This window comes from Pristiophorus japonicus, chromosome 14, assembly GCF_044704955.1.
Source record: "Pristiophorus japonicus isolate sPriJap1 chromosome 14, sPriJap1.hap1, whole genome shotgun sequence".
NCBI lineage: Eukaryota > Metazoa > Chordata > Chondrichthyes > Pristiophoridae > Pristiophorus > Pristiophorus japonicus.
The window spans coordinates 127,788,213-127,813,767 of NC_091990.1; the positions used below are offsets into that span (position 1 = coordinate 127,788,213).

The following is a 25,555-nucleotide window of genomic DNA, read 5'->3' on the forward strand; positions in this document are numbered from 1 at the left end:
CCTTACTACTAGGGGGAATCAAGGGGTATGGTGAGAAAGCAGGAATGGGGTACTGAAGTTGCATGTTCAGCCATGAACTCATTGAATGGCGGTGCAGGCTAGAAGGGCCGAATGGCCTACTCCTGCACCTATTTTCTATGTTTCTATGTTTCTATTACTCCACTGAAATTTCTTGCTGCCACTTGTGTTACAGGTTGCTTTCACAGAACTCACCCTGTTCCACCCTGGGGAGGGGAGGGTAGGGTAGGAGCAAGAAAAATAAAGTTTATGATCATGATCACCTAGGCCATGTGGACTGCAGTGCCTCTTGGAATAAGTTGGAAGTGGTCAAATTTTTCCTCAGATTACAATGGGACCACCTGCTTCAATGTTTCTATTAGATAGCATAGCTGATTAAATTCACAACATAACCCGGAGCTCCAAGATTATAAACTCATCTGTTTAGAACTCAAACGACCCGACCATACTTCTTCACCTGCCCTTTTATTTTTAAATAACTTTTATTTTGCAATACAGTTATTGCACTATTTCATATTGCATCAAACGAAGATCATAAAATTAGATCAAAACAAAAGGGTGCATCCTGTTAATGGAACATGCATTTTCTGGTCCAAAGTATGCACACAAGAAGTTCAATTAAGAATGTGCATCCCTTGATTATAAAGTTTAAAAAGGTCCCAACACGAGTACCACATTTTTAGAAATTCCCTCTACAAGAACGAACTTTATGCAACAGTCATTCAGGAGGAATATTTTAATCCAACATCACCTTGATATTGGGAATTATCCGAAGGAATCGGAAAACTATGAGCATATTCGCCAGCCGAACGGTTTCCCAAAGGGAGAGCAATCCATGCAATTCTGGATTCCTGTAGGGAAGTCAGATAGTTCAAAAATCAATTGATATTACTTTGGACACAAATGTCACCATTTGTTTTGGTTTGCAGTCGGCTAACAGACGCAGACATTCGCACTTGGGCATATGATAATCTTGTGACAGAGTATCTAAAGTTTTCTTGGAAATACATATTCCATTGCAACTGTTTTCAGCTGAGTTTTAAGACCAAAATGATGGGGGAGGGGGAAAAAGTACTTTTATAATGCATAGCAACTGCAACTACTCTGCTCTCCAACCTCAGAATCTTGCTTCCCCGCTGTCGTGAAAACACGCAGCGCACATAGGCGAGAAACCAGTTAAAATGATGAACTAAAATATGACCAATGCTCCCTTTCCATTGTGCAAAAGGGAAAGTGCTGATACAAAGATTGTTGTGGACGCTTTGAATCAAAATGTAAAGAATGCGTCCCACTGACTTCGACCCTCACTGGTTTGGTCCAAATACGTCTGGGCCATTTTCTCCACAAACATCCTCCCCCACCCCTCCTCAGTGATCATTTGTTAGTTAAAACTATGAACAAATTAGGGAACATAATTAAGAGACCCCAGGCTTCACATTTCAATAATCCTTGCAGGAAAGCTTATTGGACTACAAAAACTGTCTACATCACCAAGTTCCCAATTTCGATTTTTGACAACCTGTTATTTCCTTTGCGTGTTCAAGGTAAAGGACCTGATGTATAGGCGTTTGTAAGAATTTAACAGTAAGAGATACAATTTAGAGAACATATTTGGTTAACTTTTTAAAAACAGCATTTTAAATTCAAAAATGGTTTAGTTGTTAAGGTGATGACAACACACACACATTTAACATTCTAGAATTCAACTTCAAAATCATCTGAACTATTTTTAAACACCAATCAGAAGACAATTTGCACAACAGGAAGGCATCAATATTTAATTAAAAACGATTTCCATAGCATTAAAAATAACCAATATTCATTTTAAAACAGTACATTTCCCCCTTGAGATTTCATAATCTCCTGGAGAATGTCTTCAAATTTGACATGTACAATAAAACTATCAAGAGCTCCTATTTCTAAAATTGCGCTCACTCAGTTACAAGGATACTTAAGCGTGCAGAGGATTATCTGAAAGCGGAGATTGTAGGCTGTGTACATTTTCTGAAACATTGTTACTTTTATTAGGAAGGGACGTTACCAATTTATAACAAGGTGAAAGTATCAGGGTCAAAAACATACCATCCCGGATGAGGCAAGCCATACTGTACAAGAGATGATAGTTGCAGAACCTAAAATAAAAGTTTTGGAAAAATATCAGTTCCTTCTCACCAAGTCACTGGTATTCATCCTATTCAGCATTTTAATCATGCATCCAGTTGGGCTAGTCACACCAGGCCACTGTTCAAGTACCTCTGGATAGCACACAGACCACCATAACTGATGCTTCGAACAGCTAGATCAGTTCTTTAGTCCATCCTCTAAGAAGGAGAAAGCATATAGGGAAAAATAAGTTTAAACACAAATTCATTCACAGGATGTGGGTGGGGGCTGGCAAGGCCAGCATTTACTGCCATTCCCAATTGCCCTCCAGAAGGTGGTGGTGAGCCACCTTCTTGAACCACTGCAGTCCCTGTGCTGAAGGTCTTTGTAGTGCTTTGGTACAACTGAATTGCTTGCTAGGCCATTTCAGAGGGCAGTTAAGAGTCAAGCACATTGCTGTGGGCTCTGGAGTCACATAGGCCAGATCAGGCATGGACAGCAGATTTCCTTCCCTAAAAAGGACAATAGCGAACTAGATGGGTTACGACAACAATCCAGTAGTTTCATTGTCAACATTACAGAATCTAGCTTTTCATTCCAGATTTATGTAATTAACTGAATTTAAATTTCACAGCTGCCGTAGTGGGATTTGAACTCACGCCTCCGGATCATGAGTCCAGGCCTCTGGATTACTAGTTCAGTAATATAAGCAATATCTGCCATACTGGAGGGCGCAGTGACCAACCTCAACAAAACTAGTCCAGCATCAAACATTGCAAATGATCAATCACTGTCATCAGCAGATGCACATTTTGCTCCCAAGTATTTATAACTTGATTTTCATGCTACTCAGCAAGCTGCTATGGCAATTTGATTTTCTCCAAGTACATGAAGTAAAACCAGCATAATCGCAGGCAAAACCTCTTGACCAAACCCCTGTTTTTAAACATAAAGAGGCTGAGTCTTATTTAGTTAAAAGGACAAGTTTCACATCATTTCTGTGAACTAGAGACAAATTTAAGGCTTATATCCATTGACGGCCAAAGAGACAGAATGAATACATTTTAACTGCTACAGGGAGATATTAAAAAAATCAGTACACTTACCAGTAGTAGGAGAGTTAGAAGCCCATCAAATAGATTGCTTTTGTATGAACAGTAACCCTTAATGCCGAAAGCAAAGATTTTCAAAGCCATTTCCAATAGATAGTAGAGGACAAAGGAGCCATTCACAACCTGCAAAACTCAGGATGAAGAGCAAAAATGATTTTTTCCCCTCCCAATATGGCCAGAAATAAAAACAAGAACCGCTCATTTTCCCAAAGATTGCGAATGTCTCAAAAGCAAAAACTAGACTTACCCCAGAAAAAAATCCATCACGTTCAGAAATGGGTTTCTCTGCATCAAGTACCAGAGCAACCTAATAAAATAATTCAAACAACTCAAACTACATCCATTAACATAAGATCTCACATTACTCAGATTTGTCGTCACTATCTTCCATTATAAATTCCTATGCCCACATTTACACAGGATGTCATGTTGTAACTGCACCCTTCACCCACTAGAGGCACTACAGGGGGGGGGGGTTAAAATTGCAGCAAGACAAATTCAGATATGCAGTTTCCATTATAAATATGGGCATACGATTTTTTTATAGAAATGCAAGAATAAGGACAGACTACACGACTAAAATAAAGACTGAATTACATTTGTATGCCCTGTTCCAATTACACCCACCATTGCCTCCTGATCCCACTCCATTTCAAAACTGCACTTGGGTCTTGAGCACCACGTGCAACACGAGATCAAAAAAAAAAACTAGTTGTAAGCGTTTTGGCAGTTAAAGATTTTTTTAAAAAATTATAAGCTTCAAATAACATACAAGAACATGTGGGAATTGAAAAATCTACGAGATCGCTTAATCCCAATGGGAACTAATTTTCTCACACCTTTCAGAACACTCAAACGTTTCACACATTTTACACTACAGACGAGCAAAGATTGCCCAAACTTCCTTCACGTGATTTAAGACAAACTCATTTGTGACAGAGACTACGACTACGTTGATTTCTGAATTTCAGTCTTTGCTTTTTATAATTCTCCCTTTTATCCTGGTTAGACCACACCTGGAATACTGTGAGCAGTTCTGGAATATATTGGCCTTTGAGGGAGTGCAGCACAGGTTTACCAGAATGATAGCCAGACTCCAAGGGTTAAATTATGAGGAGAGATTACACAAATTAGGGTTGTATTCCCTGGAATTTAGAAGGTTAAGGAGTGATCTAATCGAAGGTTTCAAAATACTAAGGGGAACAGATAGGGTAGACGGAGAGAAATTATTTCCACTGCTTGGGGAATCTAAAATTAGAGCCAGACTTTTCAGGAGTGAAATTAGGAAACACTTCGACACAAAGGGTGGTAGAAGTTTGGAACTCTTCCACAAATGCCAACTGATGCTAGATAAGAACATAATAGGAGGAGTAGGCTATTTGGCCACTTGAGCCTGCTCCGCCATTCAATAAGATCATGGCTGATCTGATCATAGCTGATCTGATCATAGCTCCACTTCCCTGCCTGCTCCCCATAACCCATTACTCCCTTATCGTTCAAAAATCTGTCTATCGCCATCTTAAATATATTCAATGACCCAGCCTCCACAGCTCTCTGGGGCAGAGACTTCTATTGATTTACAAACATCCGAGAGAAGAAATTCCTCCTCATCTCAGTTTTAAATGGGCAGCCTCTTATTCTGAGACGATGTCTCCTAGTTTTAGTTTCCCCTATGAGTGGAAATATCCTCTCTGCATCCACCTCGTCAAGCCCCCTCATTATCTTATGTTTCGATAAGATCACCTCTCATTCTTCTGAGCTCCAGTGTGTGTAGGCCCAACCTATTCAACCTTTTTTCATAGATCAACCCCCTCATCTCCGGAATCAACCTAGTGAACCTTTTCCGAACAGCCTCCAATGCAAGTACATCCTTCCTTAAATACAGAGACCAAAACTGCACGCAGTACTCGCAGGTGAGGCCTCACCAATACCCTGTACATTTGTAGCAGATCAATTTTAAGTCTGAGATTGATAGCTGTTATCCCTTAATACCTTTGGTTATCAGCCAAAGGCAGGTTTATGGAGTTAGGTCGCAGATCAGCCATGATCTAATAAAATGGCGGAGCAAGCTAGAGAGGTTGAATGGCCTACTCCTGTTCCTATGTACATGTAGAAATCAAGCACAGGCAGCGGAAAGAGCGTGCAGCAAATCTGTCCCACCCTCCCTTACCCTCAATGACTATCTATCCCACCTGACAGGGACTGTGGCTCTCGTATTGGACTGTTCAGCCACCTAAGGACTCATGTTAAGAGTGGAAGCAAGTCTTCCTCGATTCTGAGGGACTGCCGATGATGATGAACCAGCAAATGAGGTACCACGAGTAGCTCAGGACACCAGCATTCTTCTGGTCCAAGTTGTCTTCCTGATGAAAGATATGCTATAAACTTTTTCAGAGATACTACATCACTAGTTTCTCATGACGAATAAAAGTTGGCAACTTACAAAAATGCAAGTCAAGTGCACTGCAACCATTAGGTTCTCAACATAATCTGCGAAGCGATGGCTGAACACAGTCTGGAGCTTTTGCAAGAATATTGATCGATATGCTGGCTTTGGTGGATACTGAAAGGAAACACATTTCACATATTTCTTGGTTCTTCATTTCGACCAGAGCATGGATTTTACAAATGTTTGCTTTTACTTTGAGTTATTTGCTGAATTTAGAATCCTGAATATCAAAGTAATCTTGCAAGACCTCAAAAAAATAAAAGCACTTTGAAAGGTTCATTTAATTACATTGAATATCTGTACATTTTTTCAAAAGTCATATTAAAAAAACCCAGAAGAAATCTGAGTACCAGGTTAATAAGGATGCTTCTATTTAATCAGAATACAATTTTATTCACAGGACATTTTAAACATCGAAACATAGAAAATAGGTGCAGGAGCATGCCATTTGAGCCTACACCGCCATCCAATATGATCATGGCTGATCATGCAACTTCAGTACCCCTCTCCCTCTTTCTCTCCATACCCTCTGATCCCCTTAGCTGCAAGGGCCACATCTAACTCCCTCTTGAATATATCCAACGAACTAGACTCAACAACTTTCTGTGGTAGAGAATTCCACAGGTTCACCACTCTGAATGAAAAAGTTTCTCCTCATCTCGGTCCTATATGGCTTACCCCTTATCCTTAAGACTGTGACCCCTGGCTCTGGACTTCCCCAACATCGGGAACATTCTTCCTGCATCTAACCTGTCCAGTCCTGTCAGAATTTTCTATGTTTCTAGGAGATCCCCATTCATTCTTCTAAATTTCAGTGAGTATAAGCCTAGCCAACCTAGTCGTTCTTCATATGTTAGTTCTGCCATCCCGGGAATTAGTCTGGTGAACCTTCGCTGCACTTGCTCAATAGCAAGCACATCCTTCCTCAGATTAGACGACCAAAACTGCACACAATACTGAAGATGTGGTCTCACCATGGCCCTGTACAACTGCAGTAAGACCTCCCTGCTCCAAAACTCAAATCCTCTCACTATGAAAGACAGCATGCCATTTGCCTTCTTTACTGCCTGCTGTACCTACATGCCTACCTTCAGTGAATGATGTGTCATGACACCCAGGTCTCGTTGCACCTCCTCTTTTACTAATCGGTCACCATTCAGATAATAATCTGCCTTCCTGTTTTTGCCACCAAAAGTGGATAACCTCACATTTATCCACATTATACTGCATCTGCCATGCAATTGTCCATACACCTAACCTGTCCAATCACCCTACAGTCTCTTCATATCCTCCTCACAGCTTACACTGCCTCCCAGCTTAGTGTCATCTGCAAACTTGGAGATATTACATTCAATCCTTCGTCTAAATCATTAATGTATATTGTAAATAGCTGGGGTCTCAGCACTGATCCTTGCAGCACCCCACTAGTCACTACCTGCCATTCTGAAAATGACCCGTTTATTCCCACTCTGTTTCCACGTCAATACACCACCAATACCATGTGCCTTAATTTTGCACAGCAATCTCTTGTGTGGGACCTTGTCACAAGCCTTTTGAAAGTCCAAATACATCACATCCACTGGTTCGCCTTTGTCCACTCTACTAGTTACATCCTCAAAAAATTCAAGATTTGTCAAGCATGATTTCCCTTTCATAAATCCATGCTGACTTGGACCGGTTCTGTCACTGCTGTCACATCTTTAATAATTGATTCCAGCATTTTCCCCACCACCGATGTCAGGCTAACCGGTTTATAATTCAGTTTTCTCTCCCTCCTTTTTAAAAAGAGTGGGGTTACATTAGCTACCCTCCAATCCATAGGTACTGATCCAGAGTCCAAGGAATTTTGGAAAATGACCACCAATGCATCAAACAGATACATCAAATGTAATATGGCATTATTTGGGTCACTGATCACACAAATTTACACGTATACATTCCATAAGCAACAATTATTTTTTTTTAAATCTCAGTCTTGGAATGAGGGCATCACTGGCATGGCCAGCATTTATTGCCCATCCCTAGTTGCCCCGAGAAGCTGGTATTGGATCGTCTTTATGATCGTCTTGCTGCAATCTTAGTGGTTTGATACATTCATTGCTAGGTCACTTGAGGGCAGTTGAGAGTCAACTATGTTGGTGTGGGACTGGAATCACAGGCGAGAATGGGGGAGTTTGGCAGTTTTCCCTTAGTGAACAGTTCTGTTTTTAAAATGACAATCTGACTGCTTCATTGGCTCTTTTACAGTTGCCAGAATTTAAAAAAAATATATAAACTAAATTCAAATTCTCAAACTGCAATGGTGAGAAATGAACCAATTCTCTTATTAATCCAGGCCTCAGGATTACTAATTCAGTAAGTTGCTACTGCACCTCTGTACCACACATTTGGATTTAAAAATTCAAGTACAATAGCTCATTAGGATTCCAACATTCCATTGACTCTGGATCAGTTCCTATGGAGTGGAGGGTAGCCAATGTAACCCCACTTTTTAAAAAAGGAGGGAGAGAAAACAGGGAATTACAGACCAGTCAGCCTGACATCGGTAGTGGGTAAAATGATGGAATCAATTATTAAGGATGTCATAGCAGTGCATTTGGAAAGAGGTAATATGATAGGTCCAAGTCAGCATGGATTTGTGAAAGGGAAATCATGCTTGACAAATCTTCTGGAATTTTTTGAGGATGTTTCCAGTAGAGTGGACAAGGGAGAACCAGTTGATGTGGTATATTTGGACTTTCAGAAGGCTTTCGACAAGGTCCCACACAGAGATTAATGTGCAAAGTTAAAGCACATGGGATTGGGGGTAGTGTGCTGACATGGATTGAGAACTGGTTGTCAGACAGGAAGCAAAGAGTAGGAGTAAATGGGGACTTTTCAGAATGGCAGGCAGTGACTAGTGGGGTACCGCAAGGTTCTGTGCTGGGGCCCCAGCTGTTTACACTGTACATTAATGATTTAGACGAGGGGATTAAATGTAGTATCTCCAAATTTGCAGATGACACTAAGTTGGGTGGCAGTGTGAGCTGCGAGGAGGATTCTATGAGGCTGCAGAGCAACTTGGATAGGTTAGGTGAGTGGGCAAATGCATGGCAGATGAAGTATAATGTGGATAAATGTGAGGTTATCCACTTTGGTGGTAAAAACAGAGAGACAGACTATTATCTGAATGGTGACAGATTAGGAAAAGGGGAGATGCAAAGAGACCTGGGTGTCATGGTACATCAGTCATTGAAGGTTGGCTTGCAGGTACAGCAGGCGGTTAAGAAAGCAAATGGCATGTTGGCCTTCATAGCGAGGGGATTTGAGTACAGGGGCAGGGAGGTGTTGCTACAGTTGTACAGGGCCTTGGTGAGGCCACACCTGGAGTATTGTGTACAGTTTTGGTCTCCTAACCTGAGGAAGGACATTCTTGCTATTGAGGGAGTGCAGCGAAGGTTCACCAGACTGATTCCCGGGATGGCGGGACTGACCCATCAAGAAAGACTGGATCAACTGGGCTTGTATTTACTGGAGTTCAGAAGAATGAGAGGGGACCTCATAGAAACGTTTAAAATTCTGACGGGGTTGGACAGGTTAGATGCAGGAAGAATGTTCCCAATGTTGGGGAAGTCCAGAACCAGGGGACACAGTCTAAGGATAAGGGGGAAGCCATTTAGGACCGAGATGAGGAGGAATTTCTTCACCCAGAGAGTGGTGAACCTGTGGAATTCTCTACCACAGAAAGTTGTTGAGGCCAATTCACTAAATATATTCAAAAAGGAGTTAGATGAAGTCCTTACTACTCGGGGAATCAAGGGGTATGGTGAGAAAGCAGGAATGGGGTACTGAAGTTGCATGTTCAGCCATGAACTCATTGAATGGCGGTGCAGGCTAGAAGGGCCGAATGGCCTACTCCTGCACCTATTTTCTATGTTTTCTATGTTTCTAGGATGTTCCTGGACAGGTTCTCTAAAATTTGATATCACGCACGCAGCTCAAAATTAATTAGGGTTACAAACCCATAGAATTGAAACAATGACAATTTCTCCTTTAATTCTGTGCGAGACAATTCAGCGGAATTTGGGGAGGGGGGCGAGGGTGCGGAGAAGAGGCAAGGGAGAGGAGAGCAATTCAATACAATTTGGGGAGAAAAGGAATTTTCCAAGCAGGTTCGGAACTTACTTGGAAAAATACATCATCCTTCCTCAAAAAAAAGGGAGGAGGGAGTTTAAATATAATGTTCCAAGTCTGGAATATCCAATATGTTGCAGAAACCCAAAGCTAGGGGGCAGAGTCTGAAAATTCGAGCCAGATCTTTCAGGAGTTAAATTAGGAAACACTTCTACACAAAAGATGGTAGAAGCTTGGAATTCTCTTCCGCAAACTGCAATTGATGCTGGGCCAATTGTTAACTTTAAAACAGATTGATAGCTTTCTGTTAATCAAAGATATGAAGGGATATGGACCAAGGGCGGGTATTTGGAGTTTGGTCATAGATCAGCCATGATCCCATTGAATGGTGGAACAGATTAGAGGGTCTGAATAGCTAACTCCTGTTCCTAAACCCGGGAATACATTTGGTAATCAAAAGCATCTTGCATTTTAATAGCAGCTTTAACAGAAAACAGTCCCAACATGCTTCACAGAGGTGTAATCAAAAGTAATGGGCACAGAGGCAAAGGGGATATTAGGCTGGGTGACCAAAAGCTCAACCTAGGCACAGCAGGCAAAGGTGGGGCAGAGGGAGGGGGGCACGCACAAGAGGAAGAGAGCTCAAAGGTGTATTGGTTTGCAGGACGAAAGCAGCTTGGAAAGATAGGAAGGAAGTGAAGCCATGCCAGGATTGAAAGAGTATCAGAATTTTAAATGAGATATATGGAGCATCAGGAGCCAATGCAGGTAAGCAAGGACCAGGGGGAGGGATCAACCTGCTAAACATATTGTACAAGTCTAAACCCTTCCTTCCCCGCCCCCTCCAAGGACAAATTAATATTTATTGAGTGTAACCTGAATTGTGATTACAGATTTGGATCTGGAAAATACAACAGGAAACTAAATTGGAATCATGTACAATTCTTCCTCCTCCAGTGGTTTTCAACTTTTCCCGACACATTGAACTGGGAACTCAAAGATTTCTCCCAAGAAGCTTAGTCATTACCTTGTGATGCTATCTTGACATTCACGTAATTAAAGAAAATCTGTCCATCACCCTCCGCAATTGGGGCTAGACTGAGGATACCTCCCATGACTGGTAGATCACAAGATTAAAAGGTTAAGAGGAAATCCAATGGAAATGCTCAAAATCATGAGATTTTAAATAAAAATAAATGAGGCAAAACAAATTTCCATTGATCAGGGAGTTGGTAACGAGAGGGCGTAAATGTAAGACTATCACCCAAAGGGAGGTAGGGAGGATTTCTTTTTTTAAATTATGAATTGGATTGTTAAGACATGGAATGCCCTACCAGAATCGCATTTAAAAAGGGAAATGGATAAATATATATTTTTTAATAAAAGGTTTAAAATAATTATGGGGAAAGCAATTAATTGGATAACTTGAGAATTAGCATGGGAGCAATAGGCCACATGGTTCCTTCTGCAATGTCAAATTCTATGATTTTATTCCCAAGCTCACCCTTGGAGCAATTATCAACTCAATGGGCCCAAGTTTCCACATAATTTGCACCTGATTTTTAGGAGCAACTGGTAGAGAACGGACTATCTTAGAAATCACAATTCTCCACATTTTGTTTTCTGCAGTTCTATTCAGGTAGAACAGTTCCACTTTGGAACAGAATTTTTTCTTCAAAAGGGGGCGTGTCCGGGCACTGACGCCTGATTTCAAAGTTTCCACAGTGAAAACGTACTCCAAACTAACTTAGAATGGAGCAAGTGAAGATTTTTGTAGAACTGAAAAAACCTGTTCTACACATTAAAAAATCAGGCGCAGGTTACAAATTAGGGGACCAGAACGAGGTGGGGGGGGGGGGGGGGGGTGGAGAGAAGGGGGAAGGGAAGTAATTAAATTCTATAATAAATCCTTATTTATACTTCTACAATTATACAAATAAATTCAACCTGAATAAACATTTATAAGCAAAGAAAAGATTAAATAAACCATCTTCCTGTGTGAAAGTGCTTCAGGCAGGCCTTTCGGGACCGAAGGCTGAACGGGCCGGCCCGAGACTTCGGGCAGGGCCCGTCCCCAGCACCAGATTTACAGGTAGGTGGCGTTGGGTCGGGTCGGGTCGATTCGGGGGGAGGGAGGGAGAGAGGGGGGGAAAAAGAGGGAGAGGGGGGGGAAAGAGAAGGGGGAGGTCAGGTCGGGGAGGGGGAGGTCAGGTCAGATCCAGTCCGGGGGCGGGGAGCGGGAGTCGGGTCCAGTGGGGGGGGGCGGGGAAGAGCGCGGGTCGGGTCGGGTCCAGTAAGGGGGGGGGCGGGAGCAGGAGTCTGGTCGGGGGTGGGGGGGGGAGGGGGGGGGGGTGGGGGAAGAGCAGGAGCTGGCTGTGGGAGGAGCCTTATTCACGCAGCCCCAGTGAGGCCATTCGACCAGGGCTAAGGGCTGCGTGCTTCGGGCCCCTCCCAGAGTTTCGGGAACATGGAGGTACTGCACTTGCGTGCCGACTGTAGCGCGCATGTGCAGAGGTCCCGGCACTGTTTTCAGTGCAGGGACCTGGCTCCGCCCCCCCCACAGCTCGTGCTGCGCTACGCCGAGGGCCAGAGGACCTGCAGGGAGGTGGAGAATACGGAGGATTTTTTTAGGCACACTTTGTGGCGCAAAAAACGGGCGTCCAGGTCGGGACTGCGCCGTTCTAGGCGCGTGTGGAAACTTGGGCCCAATGTCTCAAAGCAACCAATATTGTGAGCTATTTTTTTTTTTAAATGGCAAAGAAATTGGAAGATTACTTTTTTTTTTTAAAAAGTAGCGTAGGAAATTTGTCTTAGTCACAGTACAACAACTAAGTGCCAACATTTTATAGAACAGTGTGTCCTGGTCACCATTGGGAAAGATGGCACAAATAGGCTGATTAAACACACAAATACAGAGACATGGAATGAGATTAGAATCCCTGGACCAGGCACTGAACAGTCCTAAATCTAAATATGTATCCAGAATTATTTAAATTCCATTTGTTCACATACCATTTTAATGGTCTCCTTGTGCAGTTCATCAAAGAGAACTCGGAACTGCTCTGCTGTAACACAGTCATGAGTGAATGTCTTTGCTTGCTGCAAAAATAAAGCAAAATAATTGATCATTGCAATCAAAATCAAGTGCACAAGTTCTGCTCGTAAACTTGGAAAATTTCGTCAATTGAAATGGGTGCTGCACGAGATTTTAAAGAGCAGAATTATTTTGAACTTCTAGCACTCCATATCCATTTTGAACCTGCAGTTGTAGCATCAATCGCTACAACATGCCAGTCATTCTTTTGAGAGCAAGTTCCATCAATTCTCAGGAAAACATTTAAGAGTTGCGAGGATTGTGGTTGAAGCCAAACCCCAGGTTTTCCTCACAACATGCACGCATCCAGCAAGGGTTAGTCAACAGAGCAAGAGTTGAAGTCATCGTCATCATGTATTTATATAGCGCCTTTAACGTAGTAAAACATCCAAAAGGTGCTTCATCGGAGATTTATCAACAAAATTCAAAAATGAGCCACATACAAAGGAGATATTATAGATGACCAAAAGACAGAAAATGCTGAAAATACTCAGATCAGGCAACATCTGTGAAGAGAGAAAAACAAGAGTTAACATTTCAGGTCACTGACCTTTCATCAGAAGTTCTGATGAACTCTGTTCCTCTCGCCACAGATGCTGCCTGATCTGTTGAGTATTGCCAGCATTTTGTGTTATTATTTTAGATGAACAAAAGTTTGGTCAAAGAGGACGGTTTTCAAAGGAGAGTGGTAGAGAGGCAACGAGGTTTAGGGAGGAAATTCCAGAGCTTACAGGCTTGGCAGCTAAAAGGCATGGTCGCCAATAGTGGAGAAATTAAGATCGGGGATGCTCAGAGGCCATAATTGGAGGAGCGCAGATATCAGAGTGTTGTTGGATTGGAGGGGATTACAGAGGTAGGGAGGAGCGAGGCCATGGATGGATGAAAACAAGGATGAAAATTTTTTAATCAAGGTGTCACTTAACTGGGAGCCAATGTAGGTCAGCAAGTACAGGGATGATGGGTGAATGAGACTTGATGTGAGTTAGGATACAGGCAGCAGAGTGTACGATGACCTCAAGTAGGGTAAAAGATGGGAGGCCGGCCAGAGTGCGTTGGAAGAGTCAGGTCGAGAAGTAACAAAGGCATGGATGAGGGTTTGAACAGCAGATAAGCAGAGGCAGGGCAGAGTTGAGCGATGTTAGAGAAGTGGCAATAGGTGGTCTTCGTGATAGCACGGATGCAGTCCAAAGCTCAAAATGGGAGTCAAATGTGACACCAAGGTACGAACAGTCTGGTTCAGTCTCAGGCAGCTGCCAGGGCGAGGGATGGAGTCGGTGGCTAGTGAACGGCGTTTGTGGCTTCGGTCTTGCCAATATTTAGTTGAAGGAAATTTCTGCTCAATTACTGGATGTTGGGCAAGCATGGAGACAAATGAGACAGTGGAGGGGTCAAGAGGGTTGGTGGCGGTGGTGAGGTAGAGCTGGGTGGTGTCAGCGCACGTATGGAAACTGATGCTATGTTTTCAGATAAAAAAGTTTCTCACATACTGACCGAAGTCAAGGAAATTCAGTTCTACAAAGAGTAAATATTATTCACCTTAATAATTTCTTGCTTGTGCGCTGAAGACATTTTTACTTTCTGCAGGACTTGCAACACTGTGTTGGTGCTTACCGTCATTCTACTGATGAAAAGAAAAACAAAAGAAATGTAGTAAAAAACGCCAGTTTCCACCCCTGCCACAGCACAGAAATGCTGAGTTTTCAACACAATAACCTCACCAAAGACCACGCTTCCACCTCCCAACATTCCCACCTTTGGTCCAACTTCAGGCCAGCTGCTGAAATTCTCATCCATGTCTTCAGTCACCTCCAGACTCAACCATTCAAGTACATTCCCAATGTGTATCCCATCCTACACCCTCGAAACTTTCTCATTCAAATGTATGCTGCCCATATCCTATCCTGTACAAAGGCCTGCTCACCTAGCAGCTCTGTCCTTCCTGACCTATATTGACTAGTGGTTCCACTGACATCTTCATTTTAAAGTTTTCCCATCTTTAATCCCTTTCATGGACTCAACTCTCACCCATCACCAACCTCCTCCTACATCCCCTCTACAAACTAATAAAAAGATCAGATGATGTCAGTTATACAACAACCCTGATTTTTCAATTAAACGTGTAAAAATTGCAATATTTGGTAACCTTTAGTTACCTACAAGTCAACGTCCACATTATAATGCATACCATTTGGAAAACCAATTTAAATGCTTTTGACAGTGGAATATTTTAAATATCATTGGATATATTTTGAACATGTGCCCTTGCCTGCACTTCAATAAATACTCTTTTTATTTAAGGAATTGTTTGATGAGCTTACATGGAACCATTTCTTCCACCTTTGATTGAACGCTCACAGCAAAGCACTTCGAATGCACCTCGAATTCCCAAGCATCTTCGGATGATAGATGTCTGAATTGAACTCTATGAAAATAAAATACTTCTACACATGTACTTAACCAGCGTAGAAAATGCTGGGGTATTGAAACTGCTGTGGTTCAAGCAGGCGGCTCACCAGCACCTTCTCAAGGGCAATTAGGGATGGGCAATAAATACTGGCCACATCCCAGAAACAAATTTTTTAAAAATAGCAATAGATTTGTTGGACCAATTGGCTTTTTCTTCAATGTTACACGGTAATTTCATTCTCCTTTTTGAAAACTTGCCAAAGAGAATGCTCAAATACCTGCAAAGTGATGGAAGGAGTTGTCAAGCAGTACTTAGCTCACCAAGGCTCAGTTTGGGTTCTGCCAGGACTATTCTAGTCCAGACCTCATTACAGCCTTGGTCCAAGAGCTAAATTACACCAATCCCAACTACAACATTTCTCAATCAATAAGGCAACAGGATATTGCTCCCAAATTCACTCCACAAGCAGCGACATGCATAGATGTGATTCAGAATAACTTACCCTTTTGGTTTCTTCACCACCACCCCCCGGTCATCACAAAGATGGCCTCCACTGTTGTGCTCCACTTAAATAATTTACCAACTTGGAGGGAACATGGAAGCTGCACAAGTCTGCTCCTCAATACTCTTTAGAAATATCAAGACAGTACTTCACACCAATTTACTGCCTCAGTCCCCAATGCCAATAAACATGGAGCAAGATAAAATGATAATACAGGACAGTTTTCCAAAAAGTGTTTGTGGGGGGGGGGGGGGGGGGGGGGGCAGGGGGCGGGGGGCGCGAGGGAAGAGAAACCAGGAACATCTAATCAACTCTTCTATTTCCACCCACAAATCCCAAAATACCTGAATCATGTCTGTGCACATCTCAGTTTTTGCTCCCATTCCTGGATTCAGAATGTTGAAAGTGAATTCTTGAGAATAGATTAGTTTAGCTGTAGGCCTCGTTACAGGAATGCAAAAATCAACACAAAACCATGCTGACATGCCGGTGGAAATTCAGCGACATACCTTGACTGTTATTAAAAAGCAAGCATTGTTCAAAACAATGGATTACTTACAAGCAAATAGCCACGAAATTGGTTGTATATTATAGCAGTCAGTAAATTCATTAACAAGTACGTTCCTGAAGGAGACAAAAATAAGCACAGTTTTGTGAAAGGCCAAATTTAAAGATTTTAGAAGCTACCAACTTTTCAATTTGAAGCGAAGAATCAAACACCTGCAGCATTTCTTTTAAACCAAGTTTTCTATATTTAGTATGACAGGATTAGTTCACATTTAATTAAAAAATGTTGCAGAATCCATTCTGAACAACCCACATTTTTACTTAATTCAGTCACAGGATGTGGGCATCGCTGGCAAGGCCAGCATTTATTGCCCATCCCCAATTGTCCTCGAAATTGGTGGTGAACCACCTTGAAACAACTGAGTAGCTTGCTTAGTCATTTCAGAGGGCAGTTATTTCAGTGCTGTGGGTCTGGAGTCACAGACAAACCGGATAAGGACAGCAGATTTCCGCCCGAAAGGATATTAGTGAACCATAATCCGGTAATTTCATGGTCACCATGACAGATACCAAATTTTTATTCCAGATTTTATCAATTGAATTTAAATTCCCCAGCTGCCATAGTGGGATTTGAACTCAGGTCTCCGGATCATTAGTCCAGGCCTCTGGATTATGCTTGATCGACTAGACTTATATTCACTGGAATTTAGATGAATGAGGGGGGATCTCATAAAAGTATATAAAATTCTGACTGGATTGGACAGGTTAGATGCAGGAAGAATGTTCCCGATGTTGGCGAAGTCCAGAACCAGGGGTCACAATCTAAGGATAAGTGGCAAGCCATCTAGGACAGAGATGAGGAGAAATTTTTTCACCTAGGGAATTGTGAACCTATGGAATTCCCTACCACAGAAACTTGAGTCCAGTTCGTTGGATATATTCAAAAGGGAGTTCGATGTGGCCCTTATGGCTAAAGGGATCAGGGGGTATGGAGAGAAGGCAGGAATGGGGTACTGAAGTTGCATGATCAGCCATGATCATATTGAATGGTGGTGCTGGCTCGAAGGGCTGAATGGCCTGCTCCTGCACCTATTTTCTATGTTTCTATGCGAGTATCGCAATGATTAATTTACTGCGCTGAGACTCCAAGCTCTTTGAATCAACTGCAGTGGTTTAAACATGATTCTAAAGTTCAAATAGCTACACCCATGTTTAAATACAGGAAATTAAATTGCGTTGAGTTATCTCACTGCTTAGAAAAGCTGCACTCCAACAAGTTGTATTTATACAATACCTTCAACATAAAGAAATAACCCAAATTGCTTCACAGATAGGTGCAAGGAAAACACTTGGTTTGAGATAGATTTTCAGTAGGAAACAAAGTGCAATGCTTTAAAAAGGACTGAGTTCAAGAAAGCAGGCCAAACACAGCAACGTTTATTCATATAGCGCCTTTAACGTAATAAAACATTCCAAGGCACTTCACAGCAGTGTTATAAGATAAAACAAATAAATGACACCGAGCCACATAAGTAATTACAGCAGATAACCAAAAACTTGGTCAAAGAGGTTGGTTTTAAGGAGCATCTTAAAAATGGAAAAAGAGAGGTGGAGATGCGAAGGGGTTTAGGGAGGGAGTTCCAGAACTGAAGGCATTGTTGAGCAATTATAATCGGATACTCAGGAGGGCAGAATTTGAGGAACGCAGACATCTCATGGAGTTGTGGGGCTGGAGGAAATTACAGAGATAGGGAGGGGAGAGGACATGGAGGGATTTGTAAACAAGGATGAGAATTTTGAAATCGAGGCATTGCTTAACCGTGAGCCAGTGTAGGTCAGCGAGCACAGGGGTGATGGGGACTTGGTGCGAGTTAGGACACGAGCTGCCGAATTTTGGATGACCTCAAGTTTATGTAGGGTAGGATGTGGGAGGCCGGCCAGGAGAGCATTGGAGTAGTCAAGTCAAGAGGTAACAAAAGGCATGGATTGGATGAGGGTTTCAGCAGCAGATGAGCTGAGGTGGGGGCAGAAACAGGCAATGTTATGGAGGTTCTGCCAATAACAGTGGAGCAAAGGGAGGAGGAGGAAAGAGAGAAGGCTCGAATCCAGAAGTTAACCATCCATCTAGTAGTACAGTGTACTTCAAGACAAGCAGAGGTCAGTAATTAATGAAAAGGGCAATCTCCTTCAATCAGGTATACCTCGTAGGACGATGACAACAACTTGTATTTATATAGCCTTTATCGTAGTAAAACATCCCACGGCACTTCACAGGAGCATTCAGACTAAATTTGACACTGAGCCAGAGAGAAATCAGGGCAGGTGACCAGAAGCTTGGTCAAAGAGGTAGGTTTTAATGGAGCATCTTAAAAGAGGGAAAGAGAGGGAGAGAGGTTTAGAGAAGGAATTCCAGAATTTAGTTCCTTGGCAGCTGAAGGCACGGCCACCAATGATGGAGCAAGTTAAATCAGAGATGCTCAAGAGGCCAGAATTGGAAGAGCGCAGATATCGAGGGTCAACAGATCAGCACACGGGCCAGAGAGAGAACCTTTCATGGCTTTTGGCAGGAGCATAAAGCTGGTATAGGAGATGTGCTGGTCATTAAATACATATAATGATTGTACAAGATAAAGCAGATGTCTTACCGATAAGACTAAAGATAATGAAGAACAGAGCATAGGCTCGGTTTCTGGAGTAAGCTGGGATCATCACTGTAGAAGGAAAGGAAAATGTTAAACAATTAATGAGTGCAAGATAACCAGCCTGTAGAAATGTGTTTTTTTTTTAATTAAGGATGGGTTTGGTGATCTATTATTACCCACTGCATAGAAGTATTAAAGACTGAATGCTACTTGAGTCAAATTTAGTCAATCTGATCAAAATTCTAATGCTACTTATACTGTACTTAATCTTTATCATCTGAGTGCACGATGAAAGAGCATATAAGCATTGCTGCAAGCTTCCCACCCAGCAAAAGCACTATACCTTCAGGAAGCACTTCCCTTTAGCTCAGTCCTCGCCCGTTTACCCACTGTACAAATAACAGTACTGAGCCACAGACCAGGAAAGTGCCAAATATAATCCAGGATCATTGTTAACCAATGGGAACAGGTAAACTGGAACTGGCTTTAGCCTTCTTAAACTGGGAAGGACAGGTTTTGGCTCCCCACTTCACCGCTCTCCCAACGATTTCCCACTGGACACGTCCAGAATGCCAAGTAAGGATGTCCCTCCCTCCTTACACAGTCACCAACCGTGCTGACTCTCAGTGTCCAGGCTCACATGAAGAATGATCACTCAGATTTGTTACCATACTAACCAGAATCCGGGAGAGGGCAGGTTGAAGAAAGCACATTATAGCAAGAAAATGATCATGGTAGATGTTTGGAACTCTCTTCCGAAGATGGCAGCTGATGCTAGGTCAATTGTTCATTTCAAAGCCGAGATACAAAGATTGTGGAGTTAGGCCACAGATCAGCCATGATCTCACTGAATGGCGGAACAAGCTCGAGGGGCTGAATGGCCTCCTCCTGTTCCCATATGCATTGCCTCAAGTACAGATAAAGTTGGGGTTGCTGGCAATCAAAATCCTGATGCTATTATTTCTAGATTACAGCAGCAAAAAATTCCAAAGGTTAAAAGCTACATTTGAAAGAGATTTCCTGGCTTTATGATTAACCCGAACTGCATTTTCCAGACAGGATATTAAACATATTTCCCTTGAATTTATTTCACATATAATACAGAACTACAAGTCTGATGACACAGAAAACAACACTAGTCAACAAGAGGGAGGCATTGTAACTTACCGTCCGGGTTATTGGCAGTTGTTAGCAGTACTAGTAATGAGGTCAAAGACTCTGGCAAATTCCGAAAATACATCTTCCATTCTTTATCCTCTTTAGTCGTCTAGAGGATATTTCAGGAGGAAAATAAGTTGCCAACCACAAGAAAATGTGTTTCGTTTCTTCCTATTGAACATGGCTCTTCAGGTTTCACACAAAAATCAACGAAGTGTTCAATGAAAGTAAACTGGTGTGCATAATAAATATTAGATGACCGTTGATGGCATCACTCAACGACAAAGTCCCCTGGTCTCTAATTTTGTGTCTCATTAATTCTTTTATCTTGCCCTCCATTTTGCCTTTGACTTCCTCTCTGTATTGCACTCTTATTGACACATCTTCTGTTAATTTTCCCTGAGACACACTCCATAAACTTCTCCTTTGCTATTACAGGTGCTGTTCAAACAGCTTTGCTCCCATTTTCTACCAGTTTCCTTCTTTGCCAAATTTTCTTCTCCCCGGACACCTGGTCAGGTTAAAGCCCATGAACGCCACAGAAATGATGCTCGCTCTCCATGGGTATAAAGAAAGGAGTGGAGGACAGGCGACTCAGACATAGTGCCCCACCCCATTAGTCAAATGTACAAACTTTGGTCCTTGGAGAGAGATTAGCTTTTACCTTTTTACACACATTTGCATCATTCATGCTGCTCCCAAAAGTGGAGTAAGCAAATGATAGAGTGAAGAATGACTGAGAAACTCGCACGCTGCCAGGCCTCAGGCTCTCCAGTGCTGGGAACAGGAGGCAGGAAATAAAATTAAAGATTCACAGCAGAGAATCTGGGCTGGACATGAAAAGCTGAGCGAGATACAGAGCCCGAGTGAGATACAGAGGCTGAAATAGCCAGGATCTCCGTGTGCAGCACATTAGGGCTGGCAAAGCAGAGGTTAAGCAGGCTGACATACAGCTAGTGGAGCAAGAGAATATATAAATATATATAGCTAAAAATGATGTGAACACAACTGTTGCCTCCTACAACTCCTTTGGTCCATGTTAACTGATTGCCATGTGGCTGAATGGCAGTCACAAGGGAGACACATGCACCAGTGTGTGATAAAGTGGGTAAAAAAAAACTATTGGCCACTTTTTTTTTTTAAAAACACGAGAACGGACAAAGAAATCCTCACTCATTTCCGTGCAGAACACTTAATTTTTTTTATTTGTATTTTTTTTTTAAGAATCGCCTTGGTGCATATTAATTATCAAAGCAACTTTATCAAAACCTCACCTGGGCTCGAGTAAATAGCAGCATAGCAATCATGGTGAACAGCAAAAGGTGTACCGCTAAAAGCAGCATTACACTGTTTAAAATGAAAAAGTAAAATGCAGTGCATTAATAGCTTGGTTGTTGGACAGTTTTAATCTCTTTTTCCCCTTCCTAATGTAACAGCACAATAAATAGATAATAGATAATGAATGAAGTTGTTTGCATCCCTCATTGCGCCTCTTTTCTAACAAGCCCGAGTGCAGTTTGTACTGACTGTGGTTATGTATTTCTTTTTGCCAATGTGCAATGTTTGTGCACTGATATCAGACAAAAACCTTTAACTACTAAGTGATACGAGAATATATTAGTCATTGTTTTTTCTAGCTCAAAAAACATCTTGTAATTTCACAACCCGCCCTCCAAAAATCAATGCACATCAATCCATTAGTGGAGCTTTGCTTCAGCAAGTTCAGGAACTGGCAGCAACTGATGTTTCAATGTACTCCTATTAAAATGTAATCATTTAACACTTCACAGTTTGCCAGCAAAGTCCCATAAAAGATCATTGTAAAACAAAATTTTAATCGAGGAAGAAGAACTGCCAGATTCTGCATTGACCCACATTAAGACAAGCATTTCTACAAAAACTTTATGGGGGGGGGGGGGGGTGGGGGAGGAGGATTCAGCTTTTTTTTGTTCTATTAAAATCACATTTGAGGAAATGACAGTCTTAAAAACTTCTGACAGGTTTTACCTGGTGATTTGTGGTATTGTTTGTCGGAGGCATTTAAGAGTCTTTTTCATCAGTGAAGAGTTCTGAAGGAGGAAGAACGGCCGCAAAATTCTTCTAACTCTTACACTCTTCAATAAAAAAGAAATAAGGCTCAAACATTATCAGCAATCAGGACCCATGAGCCCAACTAACGCTGTTCAAATACCTTCATAATAGACAATGTACTGTGGCTACAGAGAAGGTTTAAAAAAAAAAGTTAGAGCAAAAAGTGTCTCAATTGAAACATAACATTTAAAAATCAATAATGCTGCACAAGTATAACTTGGCTCAATCGATACGATGACACACAAAGCCAGCTGAAATTAGATACACAACGTACTGTCCACAGAGCAGCTATCCACTGATTCCTGTTGTGCAATTCTTTCAGCATGTTGCAGCAAAGGACATCAACTACATGTTTCCGACAGTGGGACAGTACAAAAGGCTGGCCTTGAGGAGAGAGGTGGGAAGCAGTCACCACAAAAAGACCATTGCAAATGAAAGGGAATGCAGAGCCTGCAACAGGTTCAATTAAGAGTGCTATCTGCCACCATGATGGAACCACTTGATTGGTAGATGGTAACTGCATCAACCAGCAATCTTTCAGGCCATCACAAAACCCACTCTAAACACTACTTCCAAAAGCAGCATGAGAACAGTGGTCAAAATCTGGAATAATGCGACACTTTATGATTTAACTATACCATTGAAATACACCACTAGGATTCGGACTATATTTAAAAGCAATATCTGCAATATCCTGGACGACAGCATACGTAGCTTTGCAAAGCTAAACTAAACTATGCAGCCAATCTACTTTCAAGGATATATCTTACCTCCTTGCAAATTAAGCATAGAGACACAGTCCAGTCCATGGTGGAAACAGCAAGTACAATAATGTAAGCAATCAGCCATTTTGTCTTCTGGAATTCTTCCCATCCAATTAAATAGCTCTGCATAAAAATGCACGTGTGTTTAAGAATAAAGAAAAAAAAAAGATCAGCTCACTCAGAGGCAAGAGTTACTTAATAAAAAGAATCCCGTACGAGGCAGCAGGCTTTCAAAATACAGACACGCTGGGTGGGATGCAGTTCAGAGAACTGCAAAAAAATATAAAATTATATGACGAGGATTTTCACACCAAATTTGTGATCAACATGCTTTAAATGAAGCACAAGGGAGGAGTTGACAAACCCATAACAACCAAAAGTCATCGTCAACACAAGGCTATTCGGTGCCATAGAATAGCACGACATTGGTTCCAATGCCAATCTATGAAAATTCAACACAAGCACCTCAATACATGAAGCACATCTCAATGCAACAATGCCCACTGGTGCAATTGGGACTCCTTAGGCTAGAAATTTGGTTTTTGGCAATAATTGTATTTTTCAGCCAAAAATATCATCATCACAACACTTGCTGTGAGGCTGTAAATTCAAGGTTTAATTTGCGTAGTGATAAAAATTGGCGTTGCACGAGGATTCGCAGCGCAAACCGCGGTCCTCGCCAAATTTAGTCAGAGGTCGATACCGCTGCGAGTTGGGCCTAGGGAGGGTGGAAAAACACCTGAAAATAAATTGGATAGAAGAAAAAAAAAATTCTCAAAACATTTACAGGACACTTACCTAGCGAATCGCTACAAAAGAATTAAAAAATGAAGGGCTAGACGTTCAGTATAGATCGCTACCGCCCATATATGGGCAATATTTACGGCAGTAGAGGTTGTCCCAGCAGGCCAGTGTCCCTAGCAACGTCCGTTCTGCACGTGCGCAATATTTCCCCCCCCCCCCCACTCCCTTGGCATTTCACTTTTCCCATGATTCAGGGGGTGGGGGGAAAGAGAGGGGGAGGGCACGATATTCGTTCCAACACAGATATAGAAGTAGTCATGAGCGACATGGGCGAGGTATCTGAGGTGGGAGAGAGAAAAAGGGCTATGCGTTTTTCTGACTAGGCCAATGCAGTCTTGAAGTCGAAAGTGGTTGGAGCCAATTAACCTGGGGTGGGCATGGGAAAGTCTCTCTTTTTCCCCCCCCCCCCAAATGTTTACCAACGGATATGAGCAGAGATCGCGGAGGTGGTGTCATTGCCCACCTATGATTATCAGGAGCCGAGCCAGTGCTGCAAGCGCTGGAACGACCTGGTTGCATCTGCGAGTGTAATTACTAACTTTAATCATGCACTGACTCATTACTTAAAATGTAAATCTGCCAGATTGTAATTAAGCTTGGTGTCACGCATTAATTCCTATCCACGATCTTATTACATTGCTTCTCTGAATGTAGATGTGTAAATCATGCATCAAATGCATCCTAACTATTAGCATATAACATAACATTAATGGGACATTGATAAAAAGCATGGGTGATGGCTAATTGTGGACATCTATCGTGTGTTCCGCAATAGTGCCTGGGCAATTAGCTTATATCATGCTCATCATTGATGCAGATGATGATATCTGCCAATCGTGCGGGGCGTCAGCACACGGGAGGACCCACAGATTTGTCAGAACTGACCGACCTTGATTAGCGTGCTGCAGCCCTCGGGGTCCATAATCGCTCAGCCACCCGTGGTGGTGCAGATCCGGTGGTGGCGCCAGGTAAGTAATGTATAACCCCCGGGTAATTTAACGCTATGGGAGCATAATATACCAAGTGTGAGATGTTATGTAAAGTAATTAAAGCTGGGATCATGAAATCTTATAATTCCATGTAGTTTCTGTACTCTCTGTTCATGTTAATTAAATGCAACGTCTGTCGGTGATAACTAATGCAGTAGTGTTGCTCCTCTTAAATATGCCTGCGCAGCATAAATGTTCACATCACCTGGCCCTCCCCTCTTCTACTAACTGCTCATATTTTCGAGTTGCCCAAGACCATCGGAGACATTTGGAGCCCCTAGAGCGTCGCCCCTTCTACTTCAAGTGATGCTCACCACCAGAGACGAGATCAGAGGAGGAGGATAGTATGGATGAGCCTCAACCCAGCATGTGGAGGAGGGGGACTCAAGGGTCCAATCTACTGGCGGCCACCTCTTCCTCAACCGAGGAAGTAGCGGGACCAAGCGGCTTGCAGCAGGGCACACCAAGTGGCCCAGCACCTACACCGAATCCGCAGAGGTTGATTCGGCAAGGTAGGCACGCTCAAAGACAGACGGACGTCAACCTGGACATGGCATCACTGTCTAGGGTGAATGTCAACATCGGTCGAGAGCTCCTCCAGGCGATGGGTGGGTTGACCGGCAAGATTGCCACGCTTTCAGCTCGTCATTCGGAGGACATGGCACAGACGATTGCGGTGATGCGGCAAACCGCTGATTCAGTCAATGCCATGCGGCAGACGATGGACTCGGTATATGGCACTGCACTGCAATGTGCCTTACCACCTATGCCGACAGCTGAGAGTCAGGAGGAAGCAGTTGCT

At 42.5% G+C, this 25,555-nt stretch overlaps 1 protein-coding gene across 3 annotated transcripts in view; it reads right to left on the minus strand.

Moving 5' to 3' along the window:
- The window catches only part of tpcn2 (two pore segment channel 2), a 68,246-nt gene that overhangs the window by 18,803 nt on the left and 23,888 nt on the right, over window positions 1-25,555 (minus strand). Inside the window, exons 6-19 of one of the 3 annotated variants that reach the window (XM_070898611.1) lie at window positions 22,967-23,083; window positions 22,113-22,219; window positions 21,380-21,452; window positions 20,115-20,214; window positions 18,951-19,016; window positions 16,358-16,422; window positions 15,208-15,311; window positions 14,426-14,510; window positions 12,808-12,894; window positions 5,677-5,796; window positions 3,481-3,540; window positions 3,228-3,356; window positions 2,101-2,150; window positions 770-869 (exon numbers count right to left, since the gene is read on the minus strand). In XM_070898611.1, coding sequence (XP_070754712.1) covers window positions 770-869; window positions 2,101-2,150; window positions 3,228-3,356; window positions 3,481-3,540; window positions 5,677-5,796; window positions 12,808-12,894; window positions 14,426-14,510; window positions 15,208-15,311; window positions 16,358-16,422; window positions 18,951-19,016; window positions 20,115-20,214; window positions 21,380-21,452; window positions 22,113-22,219; window positions 22,967-23,083 — 1,263 coding nt within the window. The remainder of the gene's footprint in view (window positions 1-769; window positions 870-2,100; window positions 2,151-3,227; window positions 3,357-3,480; window positions 3,541-5,676; window positions 5,797-12,807; window positions 12,895-14,425; window positions 14,511-15,207; window positions 15,312-16,357; window positions 16,423-18,950; window positions 19,017-20,114; window positions 20,215-21,379; window positions 21,453-22,112; window positions 22,220-22,966; window positions 23,084-25,555) is intronic. The other 2 variants (XM_070898612.1, XM_070898613.1) reach the window with 2 other exon arrangements.